A 24,472-nucleotide genomic window follows, 5' to 3' on the forward strand; every position below is an offset into this window, starting at 1 on the left:
TGCGGGCTTCACAATTTCAGCAACATAACGAACTAGCCTCGTTGATCGATTCCCCTGCTTGTACTGTGTTAATCGACCAATCTTGGTCCGCAATGTGGCGATCCGGTTCTCCAAACGTCGCATCCACGCGGGTTTCTGTGTGCTGGGGCGTGTGCGACCTTCACCGTCGCCTTGCGGGCGCGTCCGCAGTCCCAGCGTCTTGACAACAGCCACCGCAGCTGAATACACCGTAAACTGCAGATCCTCAAGGTGCTGTACGGCCTCCAAGTACTGTGGCAAAATATCCTGGTTTAGGATGCTTACTGCACTTGTTAACCGATAGGAATTCCGCAGCTTTGGTATTCGGTGCCGGGACATGGGGTCTGTCCCACGGAACTGCGTGACTGCTGTGGCCATGTGGAGCGCTAGTTCGTCTCGTAGTTGCTGTCGTTGCATATCCGCTGTTGGTCCTGGAGCAGTGGGTGCAGTCGTATCACGACTCTCACTCGCGTTCGATGCATCCAGCCCGTCAGAACTCCTTCTCGACGTATCGCTCGATCTTGTCCTCTCCTCTCCCAATTCCCTCTGCGCTTCCAGCTTGATGCACTCCACTTCTGCAGCTGTGAGCATATTATGAGACATAATTGCTCGCTGTCGTGTGTACAGCTTGTTCAAGTCAAGCTGGTTCGCAAAGCGAGGGAATCTCTCGTTGAACATTTCCAGCATCCCTGATCTGCCGGACATGTCCGTCTCCATCCTCGTGCAGACAAAATAGCAGCGAATCACGTACATATTCATCTCCCTCGTCCACATGATCCGCTGCCGTCGGCCGCCTGCTAACGTGAGTGACTGACGTCGATCAGCCACAGCAACATTGGCAGGTGCAGCATGGCCTTGGTGATTGCTATTGCTGCCGTTTCTGCTCTGCGTTCGTGGTACGGGCTGTGCCCGTTGACTGGAAGGCCGCTCTTGCACCAGTTCCTCTTCCAGCCGCTGGCCGCTCGCTCTGTCCCCCGTTCCAGGACCAGCTCCAGTAGGGGCTCCCTCCTCGGGCGATCGCATTCTTCTATTTCGTCTAGCTCGTGTCTCCATATGGGTGTGCTTTCATTCCCGGAAGCTACGGGTTCTGCATTGGCATTTACTCCAAGTACAGTGCTAAATAGCTTGGCTCAAGCGCCGCTTCTCGCCGAGGGTGGTTTTTCATGGTCGCCCAGGAGATATTTTACCTTGAGCTCCCACTCCTCATTATTATTATTATTATTATTATTATTATGATTATTATTATTATTATTATAACATATTATTATTATTACATATTATTATTATTACATATTATTATTATTACATATTATTATTATTACATATTATTATTATTACATATTATTATTATTACATATTATTATTATTACATATTATTATTATTACATATTATTATTATTACATATTATTATTATTACATATTATTATTATTACATATTATTATTATTACATATTATTATTATTACATATTATTATTATTACATATTATTATTATTACATATTATTATTATTACATATTATTATTATTACATATTATTATTATTATTATTATTATTATTATTATTATTATTATTGTTATTATTTTTATTATTATTATTATTGTTATTATTTTTATTATTATTATTATTATTATTATTATTATTATTATTATTATTATTATTATTATTATTATTATTATTATTATTATTATTATTATTATTATTATTATTATTATTATTATTATTATTATTATTATTATTATTATTATTATTATTATTATTATTATTATTATTATTATTATTATTATTATTATTATTATTATTATTATTATTATTATTATTATTATTATTATTATTATTATTATTATTATTATTATTATTATTATTATTATTATTATTATTATTATTATTATTATTATTATTATTATTATTATTATTATTATTATTATTATTATTATTATTATTATTATTATTATTATTATTATTATTATTATTATTATTATTATTATTATTATTATTATTATTATTATTATTATTATTATTATTATTATTATTATTATTATTATTATTATTATTATTATTATTATTATTATTATTATTATTATTATTATTATTATTATTATTATTATTATTATTATTATTATTATTATTATTATTATTATTATTATTATTATTATTATTATTATTATTATTATTATTATTATTATTATTATTATTATTATTATTATTATTATTATTATTATTATTATTATTATTATTATTATTATTATTATTATTATTATTATTATTATTATTATTATTATTATTATTATTATTATTATTATTATTATTATTATTATTATTATTATTATTATTATTATTATTATTATTATTATTATTATTATTATTATTATTATTATTATTATTATTATTATTATTATTATTATTATTATTATTATTATTATTATTATTATTATTATTATTATTATTATTATTATTATTATTATTATTATTATTATTATTATTATTATTATTATTATTATTATTATTATTATTATTATTATTATTATTATTATTATTATTATTATTATTATTATTATTATTATTATTATTATTATTATTATTATTATTATTATTATTATTATTATTATTATTATTATTATTATTATTATTATTATTATTATTATTATTATTATTATTATTATTATTATTATTATTATTATTATTATTATTATTATTATTATTATTATTATTATTATTATTATTATTATTATTATTATTATTATTATTATTATTATTATTATTATTATTCTTATTCTTATTATTATTATTATTATTATTATTATTATTATTATTATTATTATTATTATTATTATTATTCTTATTATTATTATTATTATTATTATTCTTATTATTATTATTATTATTATTATTATTATTATTATTATTATTATTATTATTCTTATTATTATTATTATTATTATTATTATTATTATTATTATTATTATTATTATTATTATTATTATTATTATTATTATTATTATTATTATTATTATTATTATTATTATTATTATTATTATTATTATTATTATTATTATTATTATTATTATTATTATTATTATTATTATTATTATTATTATTATTATTATTATTATTATTATTATTATTATTATTATTATTATTATTATTATTATTATTATTATTATTATTATTATTATTATTATTATTATTATTATTATTATTATTATTATTATTATTATTATTATTATTATTATTATTATTATTATTATTATTATTATTATTATTATTATTATTATTATTATTATTATTATTATTATTATTATTATTATTATTATTATTATTATTATTATTATTATTATTATTATTATTATTATTATTATTATTATTATTATTATTATTATTATTATTATTACAGGTATGTTCCGTTTTTGTCACTATCCGTTTTAATCACTATCCGTTTTTGTCACTATCCGATTTCGTCAACATTTCATTCCGTTTTAGTCAACACTATATTTGTTATCAAATTTGTCCCCTCGAACACGAGTAATTTAAAGCTTAACATTAATCTTGAGGCAATGCACCGATGAATGAAATTGGAACAACTACCAATGATGACATAGAAGACGTATACGCCACAGCAGCTTTCAACACATTTCAAAATCAACTATAAATAATGATAAATCATGCTTTCTCTCAAGCATAATTTTACTTCTTATTTGAAAATGAGAAAAATTAAACCAATTAAAGCTTCCTTTTGAATATCTTTCTTCTTCTTCTTTTTATTCTTCTTCTGGAACTGGAACTGGACTGCCACTTCAAGTGTTCTTCGAGAACTTAAACAGTTTAGGGCTTTCTTTGCCTGTCCTTGCCTGAATATTTACACTACAATCTTTTTTACAAGACTTTTTTTTTAAGTGAAATAAATTTCACGTGATTTTGTACACGTTTTCTTGAGGGACGAACCAGCCAAGGGCTGAAAGTCTCTTAAATGAAGACAAATCAATCAATCAACGTTTTCTTGAAATTATGCGATGTGCTGAATTCTTTCTCTCCTGGTCGCTATTTCTTTCCGACGGGGCTCAAACTTCTACCAGAGATCTCTCATGTCATCCTTGATACCCTGTCCAAATTTTCCAGATCAAAACAGCTATATTTCTTAGCCTAACAGGAGATTACTATAGAAGATTAAATTTCACCTTTCACTTGCTCCAAAAATGCAATTTTTATTTTCTTCAGTAATTCCTACTAGCGATTCTTAAATTCCTCCAGATTCCTTAATGGATTGCTTATGAGAAGTCGTTAGGAAATAAGCTTCTTTAGGTTAAGTAGGAGTTAAATCTTTCAGAAAAAAGTTTCTCAGAGAAGCAGGAGTCTATGTAGGATCTTGGGAACGATTTCTCCAGCAACTCCTGAAGGATTCCAAGAAGAAACAAAAGATTCGCAAAATATTCTACAGAAATCCCTTTAATTCTGAAAATATCCCTCGAGGAACAATTGGATGATTTCTTGAAAGAATTTATACAGAATTCCCAGAAGGAATTTCTCAAGGATTCCCACAAGGAACTTCTGGAGGATCCTCAGGAATAACTCCCCGGAGATTTCTATACAGAACATCATCCCTGAATAAACTTCTGGGGGATTTAAGGTAAGAACTCCTGGAAGATTACTAGACTAAACATTTGGGAGATTCCCAGAAAACGCAGTAAGAAATCGGGGATAATTATTTTTGCAATATTATTTTTATTAACGAGTTTTTCAGCCCAAAGCTGGTTCATCTAGTAATCATGAGGAAATAACAAAGATGAAAGATAGAATCGTATTGGAAAATCTCTGGAAGTTCCAGTAGGTGTAAATGTTTCTACTGCGCATAAATACCAAAACAAAGTCAAAAAATATCATAAGAAAATCTCTGAAGAATCCAAGATAGAGCTTCTGATGAAATTCTAGAAAAAAAAAACTGTTGAAGGAATCCCAGAAAGAACCCCTGGAGAAATATCAGGAAAAAAAACCTGGAAGGATTTCAGAAAGCAGTCTTGGAAGATTTCCCGTAGGGAATTTTGAAGAAACGGAGAAACTCCTATCTTTCAAAAGTAAAATCTTGGTGAATTTCCAAAGCAACTCTTGGATGAATTGATGAACTAGGACCTAGGTCAAATTCCAGAATGATTTTCTTAGCCCACCTTGTGCATTAGGGCCATTCCAGACCCAAATCGTATACAACGTCAGCGAGCTGTTCCCAACATAATGCATAAGTATGGTTGATAGATTCCAATTCCTGGTGGAATATTTGAAGGGATCCCCAAAGAAACTCATGGAGAAATTTAAAAACAGACATCTAGGTTGATCCGAGAAGAAATTTCTGAAGAAATCATAAGAGGCAGAACCTATTTTCTCTAAAAATTCTTAGGGGTTGCCCATAAATGACGTAGCATTTTAGGAGAGAGGGGGGAGTCTCTGCTTATGCTATGAACCATGTTTTAGGTATGGGAAAATAGGCTACGAGGGGGAGCGGGTGTCAAGAATCGTCTAAAATATGCTACGTCATTTATGGACAACCCTAACGTCCATAAATTACGTCACTCTTTTAGGGGGGAGGGGGGGTTCAGAAAAGTATGACGACCCTTACAAAAATTTTAGAGGTCTTATACAAAAAGTGTGACATAGGGGGGGGGGGGGGGTTGAAAATGGGCAATTTTTGCGTGACGTAATTTATGGACGTTCCCTTATCGGATTCCAAAAGACAAACAAGCGGCATGGTACAAGGTAACCTACAAGAATTCTGGAGGAACTTCTTGGAAAATCCAATATCCTGGAGAAAATACAAGTGATTGCTTAGAAAATTTCCTGAAGATTTTCTAAAAGCATCCTAGTGAATCCTAAAAGTATCCTAGTGAAGTGAATAAAACAACGGCAGGCTGCGGTGGGCTGAGCACGTAGCTCGTATGCCGAAGGAACGACAAGCTATAATCATATTCAACAGAGAACCAGGTAGGGGCCCTCGGCTTCGGTAGGCCGCGCACACGGTGGCTTTTTGCAGTTGAGGAGGACCTAAGGGCTCTAAACGTTGAGGGTGACTGGAAGCGATTGGCCCAGGGCCGAGACTAGTGGAGGCAAATGCTTCATTCGGCGTAGACTCACACTTAGGAGTTGTAGCCCATGAATTATCAAGTAGTATCCTAGTTGAAACTTTCAAAGGAATCTGTTAAGATGGTGGTGAAAACCTCTTGTCGACGTCACAGTCAGAAAACTGTAATTTGAACTGTGCAACCAAGATGTGCTAAAAGACATCGAAAACAATTAAATTTCATTATAAACTGCATGTTTTTACTTTTGGAATGTTTTCTACAGGAAATCGTCCAATTTGTATAAAAATGTTGCAAAATATTTTGTCAAAGAAAATTATTCCGTTTTTATCACTATTCCGTTTTTGTCAACTGAAAATCGCGGACCGTGTTGATAAAAACGGAACATACCTGTATTATTATTATTATTATTATTATTATTATTATTATTATTATTATTATTATTATTATTATTATTATTATTATTATTATTATTATTATTATTATTATTATTATTATTATTATTATTATTATTATTATTATTATTATTATTATTATTATTATTATTATTATTATTATTATTATTATTATTATTATTATTATTATTATTATTATTATTATTATTATTATTATTATTATTATTATTATTATTATTATTATTATTATTATTATTATTATTATTATTATTATTATTATTATTATTATTATTATTATTATTATTATTATTATTATTATTATTATTATTATTATTATTATTATTATTATTATTATTATTATTATTATTATTAATATTATTATTATTATTATTAGGCGGGCCGAGCTCTAATGAGAATCGGGAGGTGAAAAGAAGACAACACAGTATGCTTTTCAAGAAATTTCTTCCGACCTGAAAAGTAGGAACTGCAGAGTAATAGGATCCTAAGGAGCAGCGATCAGCGTTCAGCGGTACGTATATTTCTCTTGAACTCGTTTTGGCATAAGGCTAAACCAGCTTTGCATATGTGCAGACTTACAAGCGAGCTTGACCGTTACCATCATTGCGCTTTCGTCCGTCGAAGACGACACATTTATTAGTAGTCGATGAAGCGTGCCATCCAATGCGCGATGGAGAAGGTATATTTTCTGTTATCAGTAGTGTCGTTTGCAATAGTGTTAATTGTACCCTGTAATAGGGCCAGCGATCTGCCAGTAGAAGTATGGGAACCAAAATCCGCAGACGATTTGCGCAATTTTATCCGTGAGTATGCTGAATGGTGTTAATCTTTGCCCATCTTCCATAACGGAATGTGAAAGTGTCAATCGATAGATTATGAATATAATGGAATATTAAGTAATGCGAAGGTGAAAGTGAAACGTAGGTTAAGCAACTTATGTCATCTGTGTGCATGTCGAATATTACAAATTCAAAGTTTTCAACTTAATTTAAAATAAATTCGGTGTTAAGTAAACTTGGACCTTGCGAAAGTCTAAAAATAATGAGAATAACAAATTAAAAGTGTACAATGGAGTTGTTCCATGTTCTATGGGAGTCCCTAATAAAGCGAAATTAACCCAGGAGCGGTCACGTCGGGCACTGAGTACACGCACCATGAAAAATGCACGCATGTGGTACACAGCGTGAGCGCGGCGTCGCTGCATGTAGTCAAAGACGCGACTGCTCGAGGGTTACCCATTTTTTGGTTTTTGATTTTTTATTAAATAACGGCGCGTGTCAGAGGCGAATGAACCAGATGGTTTAAAACCTCTAAAATAAAAATAAAAAAAAAAAAACGGCGCAATATTTTTAAAGTCGGTTTCCATGAGGAAAGATCAAGGTACACATAGCTAAGTTAGTATTATGAAATTTTGATGTAATGCTGAAAAATGCATTAAAAAGATGTACACTAATCAACTGATACTCGAGAGTATATCGTTTCACAACAGGTCTCGTGTTCCTCAAATATAAAATAAATATGAAAACAATTGTTAATGTCATTTCTTGTAAAGGTAGAGTGAGTCATTTTTGAAGTGGTGCTCTGCTACTTCAGCTGGAAAAAAATCATGATTAAAACACCCATCCAACTTAATAAATATAAAAGTCGCTTGTTTGGTTTTTCAGTTTAAACAATTTACTCCATCTAGGATCAGAATTGATTTTTGTTTACTTTTTCGTTTATTTGGAAGGCTCGGGCGCCACATGGGCATGACTGAGCCAAAATAATTTGTTTTTTTTTACAGTGATTTCACATTTTACAATTTATTGCTGCCTGAATACTATGTTAGTTTGGGAAGCCAAAGTACTCACGGCTGTTTCGAGGTTGGGAAAAAAATAAAAATGGGAAGGAGGGATTTATGGGTTTTAAACTAATAAATTATTTGCTAACTTATACTAAAAACATTGATGATACAAATTGTTCTGATCTGTAACGGAACCAAAAAGAAAGGACTTTATCGGTAGACAACGACAAGAAGAGGACACATGAAAGGGGAACGACGACAGACAGAAGCAAACAACAAAACCCAATGGCGGACAACGAAAACAAGGGACGGACTACATCAAACTCTGACATCAACACGTTTCAAAAACTGATAAATGAGATAAATTAAGGACTGCCAACATTTCTCTAACACGTTTCTGTTTTTTTTTTCCTTGGACCCGGAGAATTTCATGCAGCTAAGATCTGACCGATCAGAATTGATGTTGGTGATTGTTTTAACGCATCTGTAAACTTTTTTATACACTCCCGTTCAAAAGTTTGGGGTCACCCCCTCAAAAAAATGTCATTTCTTTAGGCCCATATCTCCGCCAATTTGCGTCCGATTTCAAAACCCTAGGTTTCATTCAAAAGACAATAAGTCGAAGAAACTTTGAACATGATTTAAAAGAAACTTTTTCAAAAAATTTTGTATGTAAACTTAACCCAAAGTTGCCAAATTTTCTAAAAAATGAATATAAACTTACGGCAGTGTCGCTGGAAGTTGGGTCGACCAAGTTTTAAGATGAGATCGGTAATATGACCCATTTTCTATTAGCTTTCAAATACTTTTTACAGAACTTAGCTAAAAAATCTAGAAAAAAAAAGTTATTGAGTAAATTAATCCTTGATGTCATCGACCAAAAGTTTGGGGTCACCCCTCAATATGATGTATCGGCCAAAAGTTTGGGATCACTTTCGTAAAACATGGAAAAGATGATCTTCGTCATCTATAGTTCAATTTTAATTATTTTTGGCTCATTTCAAAGATAATTATCTAAATTTACGTTTGATGTCTTCAACTTAACGTATTTAACGATTTAACCCTTTAACCCTAACCACCACCTGGTTTGGTAACTGGTTTTGCGAAATTTCGATAGTTTTGTTTATATCTGAACATACTTCATAATTAACAAAAGTTTGTCAATTGGAACTACGAAAACACATAATGAATCATCTTTTAAGACCAACAAAGTGTTTGTTTTATACCAGGATTAGTTTTACCAGCAATTTTTATCCGCACTTCCAAAAACGAGTTACCTAGTTCTAGCATTAAGGAGGCGATATGATACTGCTTTTAGGTATTGTCTATCCGGTTGGAATCAAGACCGACATTCAATCAAAAATTGTAATTTTCTTGGTCCACAAGTGTCGCAACTGTTTCGCATCTAGTGCGCTGTGTTGCTGACAACAACGGGAAGGATGCGCACTACTTTTGACATGATTATAAAACGTCGCGAGTTGGGTCGCGTCGCGACTTGATTGTGCGAAGTCCGGTTTAGTGGCGGCCCGACAATATCTGCTGAAACGGGTTTGTCGACGCTTTCCGTTGCCAACCAGGGTGTACATGGTAAGTGTGATAAATGTTGGAAAACGATGTAATCGAGTGAAATTACATTCAAAAATGGATACATCGCCAGAAATTACGCACCTGGATATTACAAAATTATTTGCTGTGTACATAATCTCGATAATGGAAAAAGTAGGGCATAGAGTTTTCCCAAAAGAGCCATTCCCAACTAACAATTTCTCATTTAGCAGGCATCATTAGTACAAATTAATTCAGCATAATGTTGAATATTAGCGCATTTGCCCAAAAGTTCCCTGAGGAAAGCAATAGCCGCGTTTTTTGCACCCCGTTTACTTCACTCTTATGGGAGATAACATTGCGGCGTTTCCTCAAGTGCGGCCGTTCCTTTCCAGAAGGATTTACCGCGTGGAATTTCGTGCAAATGCGCGTTTGGGAACATTACAAAGGCCGCGCGGTGTATCATATTTAGCGCACCAGTCAATAACATTTGAATTATTTTCCCGTACAACCTGTGTTCGGGGTTTGTTCACACAAATTTGGAGAAGAACTTCATACACACTTAACTTTTTTCGCCGAATCTCGGCAATTTTTCTTTCTTTTTACCGCCGAGCGCTCAGCAAACCTGTTTTTAACGAGATCTCAGCAATCGCGTTGTTTGTTTGCTGAGGTTCAGGAAATGCTTTGCCGAAATTAACAAACGTTATTTTTTACCGAGAATCAGTATACATATTTGCTGAGCCACGGCGGTGCCGGCGTTTGCCGAGCTCAACTTAGTGTGTAGTTTGTTGCAAAAAGCGTTTTACAAATATACAAGAAAGCTTTTATTAAGCTTTGGCAAAAATGTCTGCAAATAAATAAAATGCAAAAATGTTGAATTCTCACGAGAGTAATTATTTACTCTCATGTTAAGAAAGCAGACTATGAAATAAGCATGCCTTCCTATCTGCGCCATCCTAGAGATGGTGAGTTGCAGCACTCAAAGCAAAACATAAACTTCCCATGACTCAATAATGATCACTCCTTAACTTGTGTTTAACAGTGGCGAGTTAGCACTGCACGTGGTTATCAACTGAGCAACGCCTTATACTGTCAGTATTTTTATCGCATGGTGAGAAAACTTGTATCAAATACGGCAAAAAAAGTTTTTGTATTGATTGAAAATATTGTTTTCAGACAATGGTGTACAAATTACGAAATTAAAATATTTTTATTATTTAATATCGATCTCTATAAATGTATGGCAATATGTAGCGCAGCATGGTGCATTCACAATAGCTGTTCAAGTAATCTTCTCATATCTGTATTTATTTATTTATTTATTTATTTCTTTGACCTTCATCGGGCATAGAGCCTCAATGAAGCCTGGCTGAGAAAAGCCTTTTTGAGTTGCCCACATCATACGGCTCACTCAAATAGGCATAAAAACCCTGCATCTTTTGAATACATATACACATTAAAACATAGGCTAAAAAAATAATACAAAAATGCCTTAAAAACTAAATTGTTACAAATAATAAAGTCATTCTATAAAAGCATTTCACATAACATAAAAAATAAAATAAAAACGCATGGTCTCTTCCACAGAGTATGTTCAGTAGTATGGTACACGCTTGTATGGAAAAAATAAATCCTCGCTCCAGTCGACTTTTTAGATTCCATTTAGGTCCCATATGAACTGTGCAAAATTTCAGTGCAATCGGTGAATATATAATTTAGCGCAAGCGGTTCAAAGTTTTCATAGGATTTACTATGGGAAAAGTTACACTTTCAGTTAAAAAATCCCAGAGGTCGTCCCTTGTCTCCTTAATTCAAATCGATCAATGTTTCTTGTAGAAAAATCAATTATGAAACTTTCCTTCGAAGACAGCAGCATTATCAGCAGCACTGCTGCTGCCGTTGTTGCATGGGGTGGCGGGAGGCATCACCACCCCCAGAAACAGCAGCAGCCAAGGCAGCAGCTACAGTGCTGCTAATAAAACAAAATAAAAAGCCGTTCGTTGGATCACTAATCGGTAATAAATTAATAACTTTTTTCACAAGCATCCAATTGTTTTGCGGTCTTCGAAGGAAAGTTTCATAGTTGATTTTTCTACAAGAAACATTAATCGATTTGAATTAAGGAGACAAGGGGCGACCTCTGGGATTTTTTATCTGAAAGTGTAACTTTTCCCATAGTAAATCCTATGAAAACTTTGAACCGCTTGCGCTAAATTATAGTTTCACCGATTGCGCTGAAATTTTGCACAGTTCATATGGGACCTAAATGGGATCTAAAAAGTCGACTGGAGCGAGGATTTGATATTTGTCCCATACTAATGTTCAGCTTCTGAGCTATCGATGGCTATCCTGAAGCCTTCGTTTGAACGACTCGGCGGAAGTGTTGAAGTCGAACAGGTAGTGTACACTGTTGAAAATGTCAGACATGAACCGGATTGGTTCATGCATTCCATAGCCTGAATTTCTAGATTCAAGCATTAAAACCCCACGTTGATTTGGCCAAGGATCTCAGGAGAATCCAACTCTCCCAGCAGAATTTTGACCACGAAAACAGCTTGACCGTCCTTCCTTCTCTGTTCAAGAGTTTCGATGCCGAGCAATCTACAACGGTTCTCATACCTTGGAAGATTGATAGGATCCTGTCATGGTAGATTACGGAGGGCGTGTCTCACGAACTTTCGTTGTATCGCTTGAATCCTAGCGATCCAGCTTGACTGATAGGGACACCACACTACCACATTCGATTCAAGAATAGATCGGACCAAAGCGCAGTATAACGATCGTAAACATAGAGGATCGCGGAATTCGTCAGCTATTTTAAACATGAATCCAAGTTGTCTGTTTGCTCTGGAAATTATGTCATTGTAGTGTACTCGGAAGGTGGTCGCAGTATCCAGAATTACGCCTAAATCACGCATCTCTGTTACACGTGCCAGTGCAGTGGTTGACCGCCGATGACATAAGTATAAGTAATTGGTGTTCGTTTGCGATGGAAGGATATGACGTGGCACTTATGTAGACTCACCGTCAGCAAGTTGGTAGTACACCACTCGACAAAAGACTGAATAGACAACTGTAGTTGTACACAATCCTGGAGGCAGCGAATTAGCACGTATAACTTTGCATCGTCTGCGTAAAACAGACGGATTCCTGGTGGAAGTACGCTGGACAGATCATTGAGGAATATGGAAAACAGTAATGGCCCCAAGTTGCTGCCTTGTGGAACTCCAGACAAGTTCGAAAAAGGCTCCGATGTTTCCGATCCGATTTTGACGACGAGCCTTCGATCCGTTAGGTATGATTTGAACCAACGAATGAGATCGTCAGAAACACCCAGTTTTCCCAGCCGCGCGAGCAGTATCTCGTGGTCCACGCGATCGAAGGCAGATTTCAAGTCTGTATAGGGTAATTGTTCCCATCGTTGCGGTAGTACCTATTGTTGCGGTAATGGCAATTGAGCACTTTTTCGACTGAAATGTTACCAAAAGGTATTTTTAATAGATGTATGGTGCTTAAATTATGAGATTGCACCATTTGTTTGCTTAAGATTTGCCCAAAAACCTATTTAAAAAAAAATATTTTCATAAATGTGTTTGCTGCTGTGTTCCTATTGTTGCGGTAGTGTTCCTAATGTTGCGGTATCCCATATGATTTCAATGGGATACCGCAACAATAGGAACAAAATACCGCAGCATTAGGAACACATACCGCAACATTAGGAACACAATGATCTTTCAGATAAAAACGAATAAAATGCTCATAACAACATCAAAGTGGCAATATTTCGTTATTTTCCCGTAGATTAAGGATGGATTTTATTATTTTCAATTCAATCCGTGTAAAAAGTTTGCTTGGGGCGATACAATTGTGGTTTAAACATGAACCCAGCGCTTAACTCCTCCATGATCGGATCAATTACCCTATACAGTATCGACCTGCATTCCGGAATCCAGATGACGCAGGCAGAATGAGACGAACTGAACGAGATTTGTAGAGGTTGACCTCCTGGGATAAAAATCATGTTGGTCCTCGGAGATGTAGTTTTTGCAGGAATTGAATGAGCATGCACACAATGATGTTATTCCACGGTAATTCTCGATATTCTGCTTGTCGTTCTTTTTGTGCACAGGAAACATTATGGAAGACTTCCAGCTGGTAGGAAACTTACTCTGTCGAATTGAAGCGTTAAATAAAAATCGACACCAATGGACGAATCAAGATTTCGCCGCACCTCTTGAAAATGCAAGATGGAATTCCGTCAGGGCTGGTGTAAGAAGACTTCAGTTTCAAAATCACGGAGAAAAATCGCTTTAGTTTGAAACAACAAACGTGGTAGTTGGAATACAACCACGAAAAATAGTTGTAAACAAACTGTTTTTTGTTGATTCAAACTTATTTTAATCGATTGAAATAACCATCGAAATTAGTTGTTTCTACTATTACTATGTTTTCCAAAACAAACACAGGTTCGGTGGTTTCAAACTAATGTGTTTGTTGTATTTCAACGAGAGATTGGATTGTTTTTACCGGATTTCAGGTTGTTCATTTTCAATCAGACGTGAATCAGTCAAACCAAAATCATAGATCACTTCAACAAATATTGCCGGTTAAAATAAACCAATATTTTAGTCAGAGAAAAAACAATCGGAAATTTAGTTCAAAACAAACCAATATTTCGGTTTGTTTCAATATTGTCATTCCGCCACCGTCGTCGCCAGCTCTGCTGTTATCGCCATTATTCGCAACAGAACCGACTTGTGAAGAACTATTTCAGCAAAATAGCAGCAAACAGTAAGTTTTAATTTTTTGGTAAAGTTTTTGATGGTTTTATTCACAGTAACACATTTATTTTTTACCCACCAGCATGCATTTGAAATGACAAACAATTTCATTACAAACAACTTCCTCAAGCCCGGTGTCCCGTTCCTGCTACATCTACAAGTATGTTTGTGGCAAAATAGGAAGCCATTTTACCTCTTGCGAAAATTAGAACAAATAACGTGTGGATGCCACTTCATCATTTCGAAAATCTTCACGCATTATCAGTCAGCATCATGAATTAGCTGCTAGTAAATTAAAAGTTTGGTGTTTCAGCTGTAAATGTATCGCAGAAGCAGCTGAGAATAAGTTCGGTGTAAGCGCTGACTAAGACATGAACCCTCGCTCGGACGGCAACTCCGGAAGACCGGAAGAGTGGAGATTCGTTCTATCTCTCTTGTATCCCATTGCCCCGTGGAAGTACATTCTTCTCCAATTCGTAATCCTTTATCTGAATTTTAGGGAAATGTTTTGTTCATTTTAAAAGCTGTCTGGGAAACATATGGGTATTTTGAATAAACTTATAGATCATTCAATGTTGTTTTGTTTTTATTTTTATTGTTTTTTTTAAATAAACCATTGAATATGTAGGACATTTAACTGGACAGTTTGGTAGTTTTAACTAATTATTCCGTTCAATGTTAACGGCCAACATTGTTTGAATTAAACTAAGATTTGTTCAAACCAAACTATGAATGTTTGTTGAAACTACCGCCATAAACGATGCTGTCAAATCGAAACAACCAACACATTGGTAGTTCCAAATGAATATTTGTTGAAACTAACCAGTGAAACGCCTGAGAAACAACTACCAGTTTTAGTTAGTTACAACTACCGCGGGCAGTCAAATCAAACTAACAATTTGTTTGTGCCCTATTTAATACAACAATCCGGTTGAATCAAACTGGAATTCGTTTGCGTTTACTAATTATTTTTCTCCGTGATAGCATTCTTAACTTCCCGGATAAAAAAATTACCATTCATTGCATGGTAAATATTATTAACATATGACTGGTTTTAATAGAAATCAAGCCCGTATAGTTCGTACAATAAGTGAACATTAGCTTTATTAGTGACTAATTGATGCGATTGGTTTTCAATAGTTCTATAATAATTTAAAGTTACTATCAGTAAAAATTTATTTAAGTTGTTTTTATATAGTTGCAAAAGTGCCTGCAAAGTTCTCATGGACTTTTTATTAAAAAAGAGTTTATTTCTCAATGACACTTAAAAGCAATTCTTAACAATAAATATAATTGTTGCTTGGACCATGTTTGTATAATCAAATACAAAATCACTTGACATATTTTTTTTATAGTTTTCGTTTTAAATTTGAGTACAGTAGATGCTTCGGTTATCGAATGTTATTCGCTAAAACTTCAACGACTGGCAGACGTCAAGCCATGTTGGCAGAGGAAGCTCTCAATGAATAACTGAGGAAGTACTAGAAAACTAGCTGAGCAGGTTTTATCCAAGTGAGGACGTTACGACAAGAAAAAGATGAACAATGATTTTTCTAATGTTTTCCAATAAATTAAAGGAATCTAGTAAATAGTCAACTACAACAATACAAATACAATTTGTTTAATGGGGTCAATTGAACCGATGTTAAAATAAACATGCAATAGTATTTGTTGTTATGTAAACAGATTTCACCTTTGAAAAACCAAAGAATTCATATTTCTCGGTAACATTTTTCTTCAACATTTTCAGATACTAATGGGCACATGAATTGTAAACGATTTATATAATGGATCATACGACCTGAGGTCTGACTTGTGATATTTGGCAGTTATTTGAAAAGATTGATGATAGATCTTATCAACAGCTGCCAAGCAACACATACCAGACAGAGTGTTTGACTCTTATCATAAAATGTGCATACCATTCTGGCGGCCGTTAGTGCTCGTAAATGCTGGATATAAATGCGGGAAATATAAATTCTATAGATTTTCAAAAGCGAAAACTGCTTACAAATAACAACAAATATTATTGTATTTTTATTGTAACAACGATTCATTTGACGCCATTCAATTAATTGTATTTGTATTGTAAGAACAATGAAAAAAACATTAAAATATGTTGTTTTCTTTTGAAAATTGTCGTCTCATAAAAACACAATACATTCTAATGTTTTTCGCGAAAAAGTGTATGAAAATTTTCTCAAAATTTTATGGTTAAGATACATAACGACCACCATTTTTTATCGTAAAAGTGCCATTTACCATTCGCCGAATGGTATAGAACAATAGGGGTGATGGTGAGTTTGCCGTGTAAATTACAATACGTTCAATGGTGTATATATTTCGAAAAAATGGTGTTGTAACAATAAAATTTATCGTATTTTTATGATATTTTTTTATCGTGATTTGCAACTGACTCAACGAACAAACATTGATCGGCGTGTTTCTACACGTACGTTCGATTTTGGAAGGAGTAGAGGCAAAGGTATTGAAGGCGCTTTTGAAATGGTTTGCAAAAAGATTACACTTTTTTCTCGCCAAGTTGCCAACGTCATTTTTTAAAAACATCTCTACAGGTAAACCTTTTTCTTTCCGTTTCGAGTTGACGAATTTCCTGAACGGTTTGGGATTTCTGCGTGAATTTCTCTGTGTCCGTAGGGTGTATCGTTTGTACAGAAAACGACTATAAAGTCGGTAATTGTTACTTGCTCGGTTTAATAGATGCTTGTTAACAGAGCACCGATATCGACGAAGCATTTTAGATCTAATCTGCTTCAATCGTCGCAAATGCGCGTTTCCCCACGGAGGTTTAGGAAATGGTCTGCGCAACGGAATGTGTTCTTCCATGACTCTGTGCAGTTCGCGGTAAAAGAACTCAACAGCTTCATCGACGTCGGTAGCGGAATCCAAAATGGATCAGTTAACGTCGTAAAGTGCTCCAGCTAACTCGGCATAATTTGCTCGGGAGAAGTCCAAACTTGGAATATCAATCAATACATCGACTTCGGGAACCGAAAGAGATAATTCCACTACACTGCCCATATTCGCATAGGTGACGTAAACGCCACATAGGTCAAAATCCACTTTTTTAGCTTAACATATCCTACACCATGTATAGCATATGCTCCAATTATTAAAAAAATGTGTTTGTTCTAAAACATGTGAGTATATTGAAAAGAACGTTTTGACGTAACCACCATGTGGTCGCAATACTGACGTCTGTGTACAAGAAAACTAAAATCTCCCCATAAAACGTGATTGAACAAAATTTATTGAGATAATTTATTGACATAAACATAATTTATATTTGAGATATCTAATTGTTTGATTTCAGATGCCTGAAAATCATTTTCAATATCAACAACTTTCATTGTGAATATTATCAATTACGTTTAATACTTATTGCATCCATAAATGTAGATACTGAAACATTTATGATGCTTTGACAACAACATGCGAATAATTTAACAAATTGATACTTGATAGCCTACAACTCGTAATGGTGAATCTACGCCGATTGAAGTAATCGTTTCCACTGGTCTTAGTCCTGGATCAATCGCGTCCAGTCGCCCTGAGATTTTGGAGCCCCTTAGGGCCGCAAAATGCAGTTGAGGAAGACCTAAAAGGCCAACGTGCGCGCCTTACCACGAAGCCAACGGCTCCTTCCTGGTTCTCTGCTAATATGGTATATGTTTGTCATTTCTCTGGCATACGAGCTACTTACCCAGCCCACCGCAGCCTGCCGTGTTTTATCCGCTTCATTATACATCAGTTAACCGATTTTGTCAGCCTCTTTCGGGGACACATTTTATGTTCTCCTTAAATATCTAGATAGATTTTCAAGCAGTAGTTTAGTGATGAACATGATTGGTTTGACCGTAAGTTAATGAGAGCAAACAGTTTGTGGAGCTGACAAAATTGGGTTCACACTGTATCGATTTATTTACATACTTGGTACAATTCATAGTTCATGCAACGCCGCCATATGCCGTGATCGTGGTTAGCAGCGAGTATTGTTCACAATTAACGTGCTTACTTTAAATTACTCTTAAGCTACTTACTAAGTGCTTGAAGCAAACCCATTGAAACCCAAAACGTGAGTTTTTGTGACACCTCATTGATTAATGAAATAATAAACTCATGGTTAGCCACGAGTAAAATCATTCCACAGCAAAACTATTATAAGTTTTACGTTTTGTTTCAAACCCATAATTGAAACAATACTACTGAACTGTTGTGGCTTTTCAGTCTAACAAAAGTGAAAGGGTCAGGAGTTTGGCATAGCCGTTTTAATCCTGTTAGACTGAGAAAGCCACAACAGTTCAACATTTCCTCCCAGTCGTAAATATCCTCCAAAACATAGATAAATTCAATCCATTACTATCTGATATAGGCGTTGGGTGTGTGAGCTTTTGATGTTACTAATTTAATTGTAAAAACTTAGTGTAGAGGAATAGTACAAGGTTATTAACATGAGACTAGTTTCGTAACATTTCTTAATTTGTCGAATATGTATGTATGTATGTATGTAGGTAGCCACCATCCTAGCTTGAGTCTTGCTCTGCATGCAGTTCCACCTAACAGTAAAGATCAATTTCATTACCACCCTGACTTCAACATACCGCTGTATGAAGGGCCAAAAGGGGGTGTGGCGGACCCGTAAGTAGAGACACTTACGCGAAATCCGCGGGTTTAAGAGAATCTCCTTCCAACAGTATGATCCAAAAGGATGAATAATGAAATTTACATTACTTGTCAAGCTTTCTACGGGATGGTTTGTTACAAGAAGGGCGCGTCAAATCCATTGCAACTGTTGGAATAGAAGAACCCATCTACAAGGATGGGGAAATGAAAGAATGTAATGTAATGAAAGTTTCTAGAATATACATAATGAAATAAGATATAATATAGGAAACTTACAAAAGGTAGGTGATTATAAGAAATAGAGAAGTATTATTACGGTCGACCTTGGTAGTAGTATTGATTGACCTTAGAACCCTTGAGAAGGTATAAGAAAATATATGAAATAACAACCAACAAATCTGTCTGCATGTTTGTCTGTATCCTAAATGTAATATATAATAAGACAAAGACGTAAAACCTGTGGATTTACAAAAATTTCCTTACAGTAATATGATCCAACAGGGTGAATAATAGCTCTGCAGCACTTATTAAGCTTTCTACGGGATGGTTTGTTAGCAGAAAAGCACGTCAAATTCATTATAACTGTTGAACTTTAATAACCTTCGATGTCCTTCCATGATGCCCCTCCCAACCACATACATTTAAACATTCAATAATATTATTCACTATGATATTATAAAAAAATGAGTTATAAAATTCCAACAGTATGATCCAACTGAATGATATTGAACTTTGCCATATTGCGTTTTTATTATTTACTTGTTATAATTTCTACGAGATTATATGTTAATAAAACACATCTACAGGAATTGGATATTATCCTCTCACCTCACTCCGGCTGGCAATCAACTGTGTCGAAAAGTTTCAACTTCAATGATGTCCTAATGCTCCATACAGATCACTTACATACATATATGGTATACATTGCCAATGGTAATATTTGATACAACAAAGAGTAATATGATGAAAATAAAATAGAGTGTATTATGGATAATATTGAGGAGAACAATAAAATGAATATGAAATGAAATATATGTTGAAAATCAAGCAGCTCCAACTGAAAACCTATGAAAAATAAGAAATGAAATATGTATACGGTGAAACCTAGTACGATGACGAATAATACGATGCTTTTTCAATCTTATGCACTGCAGCTTTGTTCGGGATAACACATCCCAGCCATACTCAGTAATGACTAACACCCAACGCAAACTCTAGACTCACAAAAACCGCTGAACCTGGGGAAGCTCTCGTTTTTGCTAAATATCACCGTCTTTGAGAGGTTCGGTATTATCTATAAATAACAGTAAATAAAACTTGAATGTGAAAAATATTATGACGCAAACCATTGTCTTTGGCCAATATTATTTTGATAACTTCGTTTTGCAGTTGTATGATATTAGTATTAAGCGTAGTACTACATATTACGCTTGACCTGACCTTGACCTGAAAAATTATTTATAACTGCCAGGCTTATGTCAAATCTTATAAATACAAATGCAAATACAAATATCAAAATGTTTAAGCTTGAGAAGTAGAATACAAATAAAACAATCAATACATTAATATCTAATACAGTTTCTTACCGATTTTGGCAAGACGAAATGAATTTTATGTTACCAAATTGGGGTGTTGCTAAAATCAGTTATTTTTTGTGGATTATTTTCAACTTTTATGCGTCAATTTGGGTTATATTTTAAATATGGACTATTCACAAGCTAAAAAAACGATCCTTGTAGGTGACGATCATAAATTAAGTCATGATTTGTAAAATTGTCGATTTGAAAAATTTAATGAATTTTGATTTTTTAAAGAAAAGTAAGGCTAAAGTATAAATACATTTTCAATACAAACGAAACACAAAATTTTTTGTTGCCAAAATCGGTAAAAAATTGTTGTCAAAATCGTGTGTTGCCAAAATCGGTAAGGAAATGTTGCCAAAAACGGGTGTTGCCAAAATCGGTAAGAAACTATAGTTAGGTTGCCCATGATCATCTATTACTATTGCCAATAAAAAGTGAGCATATTGATAGGAATTACTTATATCCATGTAAAACAATAAAATGTATATTATACCCGGCTTGTCGTGGACTGTAAAAGCGTTTTTATATTGATTCCGAACTTTTGATGATTGGATCCTTTAGATAAAAAAAAAATCTACCTTGAAGTCTAGTTGCTATCAAATATTTTGATCCAAATTGAAAATTGCAAAAATAATTTCATTCAAACGTCCTGGAATACTGTTTCTTTTGTTTGGCAACTAGGCTTAAACGTGTAATTTATTTGTTATAAAGTTTAGCAAAGAAAATAGAAGATAAATAAATATAATGAATTTTTCGAGATGCACAATACAGTGTAATCCTTAATACATCAGACTCAATGATCAGCTCATGGACGTCTCCCATATAAATTACTTAAAATGCATATGAAAGATGTAATTAATACAAAATACGATGTGTAATGATTATAAAAATAGAGAAATCATACTCGATAAAAATTCATGCAGAAAACAAAGAAAAATTGAAAAGCGCAATACAGTCATCTACCGCTGAGTAGAAGTTGTCGATTAGATCCCGCTGTGTGTGTATGTGTGGCAGTAATATAACGTAAGAAAGCCATCTGCAATGTTGTTTTGCTGTTTGCAGATACATTAAGCCCGGGAGTCGGAAGGATACCGCTCGCTCCATTGGAGATTCAGTGACCCACCCACCCAAGACACGTCCATCTCGAAGTCACTCTCACGCTTACCCACAACACGCCCCACATGCATGTATTATCGTTACCAAATAGGCAACTACAGTACGTGCTCAATCTTTTACCCAAAAATGTCTCTTTGCAAGTAACGCGTATTTAGTTGTTGTAATAAATATAATCAGAACAATCTCACCCGTAATCCTCTGGTATGGGGCGTCTGACTGCCACTGAAGAAACGTTCAAATACTGAGCTGGTCGCATCAAATCTGTCTTCGCCTTGCCAGATCCAATATCGGGAAACACAACGTAAATTTATGTCACTTAATGATATAGAAGAAACAAGCGCTATTTTCTTTTTTTTTTGAAAATATTTTTCTTCTTTAAAAGTTCTGTTGAACTGGCAGCCCTTGTCTGCGTTACGTCTCCGTTGCACTGCAACAACTGACATCATATCGGTTACACCAATACTAGCACACATCACTAGAAATGATTTTCAAAACAATTTTATCATGTTCACTTCACTATTTACACCACCACTTGCCACCAGACTGCTTTTCGAAGATAATCAAGGTTGCTTTTGCAGCAGCGTCTGAGCTCTGGAGACCACGATACCGCAATAACAAAATGAACGCCACCCCACACAAACCTTGCACGGCATTCCCAACATATCACATACTATCGTTTTTTTTTCCCGTAAGTCCACATTGCTTTGTGCATTTCGTAATTTGTCGAATATGAGAAAAAATAAATGAGGCCCGCGGGTGACACTTAATGTTTCAGTTTATCAAGTAAATCTCAAAAAATTGTAAGTATTACTAAGGTATTTCTTAACAAATAGTTACGTACAACACCATATTTTAGATAAGGCATAAAATAACCTTTTCAACATAGACTGCCTTAATTGCAAGGTGCATTGGAAGAAGCTGTTAGGATCCATCGCAGAGCCTGGGATTAATGTTAATTCCGGTATTTTGCACACATTAAACTAAATAAGAAAACTGGTCGGCATAAAGTCAAATTGGACTAGGCGATTTTTTGACCAGGTAAAGATTAGCCAAGCAATCATAGTATTTCAAGAAATAATGCACATGCTTTGATATCCCAATTTCTTGCAGGACATTTTCCCATAATCATTGAAAAAACAGTTGGTCCGGTCTGATTTACTACGATGCCCACGCTTTATGGTACGCTCGACCGCACTATCAGATAGTTCACATTTTCAGAATGTGACGTGTTAGCTTTTTTTTTCTGAAACCACGGTTAGTACATCTTCTTTCGGGTCGGGACTGCTGCTTATCAACAAAGAATGTATTTAACGCACGAATACGGACATTCAGCCGGAGACCCGGGTTCGATTCCCGTTCCGGTCGGGAAATTTTTTTCGACTCACTGGGCATGGTATATCATTGCACTTGCCTCACAATATACAAATGCATGCAATGGCAGGCAAAGAAAGCCCTTCAATTAATAACTGTGGAAGTGCTCAAAGAACACTAAGTTGAAGCGAGACAGGCCAAGTCTCAGTAGGGACGTACAGCCATATAGAAGAAGAAGAAGACGGACATTCCGGAAAAAAAAATCCAACACGTGTTCAGAAAACGGGTTTTTTTCGTTCGTACTTGAGTGGAACGCTGATGGAAGAGTGAACGGTCGTCGGTCGTCAGTGACAAGCAGGGCGCGGAGGCTGAAACATGCCGCATTTCGTCTTTACCGCGTTTTTGCATTTTTCTTTGTGTTTTTTGTTCGCACTTTGTGTAAACAATCGACGATGGCTCGGTGGCAAGAGCACATTGCCCGTGTCGTGGTGCTCGTGTTCGTCGTTATTCCGAGTTCGGAAATGCTAGAATCCAAGAGATTGTTTTTCAGTGCGTCGGGTATTCTCGCTTATGTATTTTTTTCGGATTCTTCGATGGACGATCGGAGAATCAGCGAGTGGTGCGAACGAGTGCACATTTAATAGGGTTTGGACCGTTTGCATGCTGAGACCAAAGCCAAACATAGAAAACCAGCTGGTCAGGATTACCCGGTGAGTTCGTTCCTTATTATTACTTTTTATATTTGAACATGACATATATGGGGATTTCGGAGGGGTAGCCTAAGGAAGTTAAATGAACTGGTTTCCGGGCAAATGTTCGTGGGGTGGCCAGACTTTGTCACGAGATCACAATTATCATGTTGTTTTCCGAAGGTCTCCAGTGAATTTAGCTTACCCTGCTACAACAAACCATCAGGTAGATCATTCCGTTCCGGTATGACTATGCAGCCATAGGTAATCCTTGCGCTGATGGTGGGTACACAATCATCATCATCATCATCATCATCAACACGTGTTCAGAAAACGGGTACCGTAATAGCTAACATAACGGTCATAGCAATCTGGTTGTTACGTCAACTTATCCGTGTAATCATTCATCAAAACGACTGAATGGTCGCATAAACTGACGTACACGTTTTAAATATGGAAAAATTACATAAAACATCTTAAAATCATTGCGGCTCACTTTTTGTAGCTGTAATCCACGAAACTGACAGA

At 34.4% G+C, this 24,472-nt stretch overlaps 2 protein-coding genes across 2 annotated transcripts in view; one reads left to right on the forward strand and one right to left on the reverse strand.

The window, feature by feature from the left end:
• Positions 1-1,544: 1,544 nt before the first annotated feature.
• On the reverse strand, positions 1,545-2,492 carry LOC134287098 (probable serine/threonine-protein kinase clkA; the record flags this gene model as incomplete). The annotated part of the gene is made up of 1 exon (XM_062848796.1): positions 1,545-2,492. A coding segment is annotated over one exon (948 nt), but the record flags the coding sequence as incomplete, so codon positions are not given.
• A 4,513-nt stretch (positions 2,493-7,005) lies between these two features.
• Positions 7,006-24,472, forward strand: part of LOC134288042 (uncharacterized) — a 44,143-nt gene continuing 26,676 nt past the window's right edge. The window contains exon 1 of the mRNA XM_062851700.1: positions 7,006-7,295. Coding sequence (XP_062707684.1) covers positions 7,139-7,295 — 157 coding nt within the window. The 5' untranslated portion in view covers positions 7,006-7,138. The remainder of the gene's footprint in view (positions 7,296-24,472) is intronic.

The sequence above is a fragment of the Aedes albopictus genome, chromosome 2, assembly GCF_035046485.1.
Source record: "Aedes albopictus strain Foshan chromosome 2, AalbF5, whole genome shotgun sequence".
Lineage (NCBI taxonomy): Eukaryota > Metazoa > Arthropoda > Insecta > Diptera > Culicidae > Aedes > Aedes albopictus.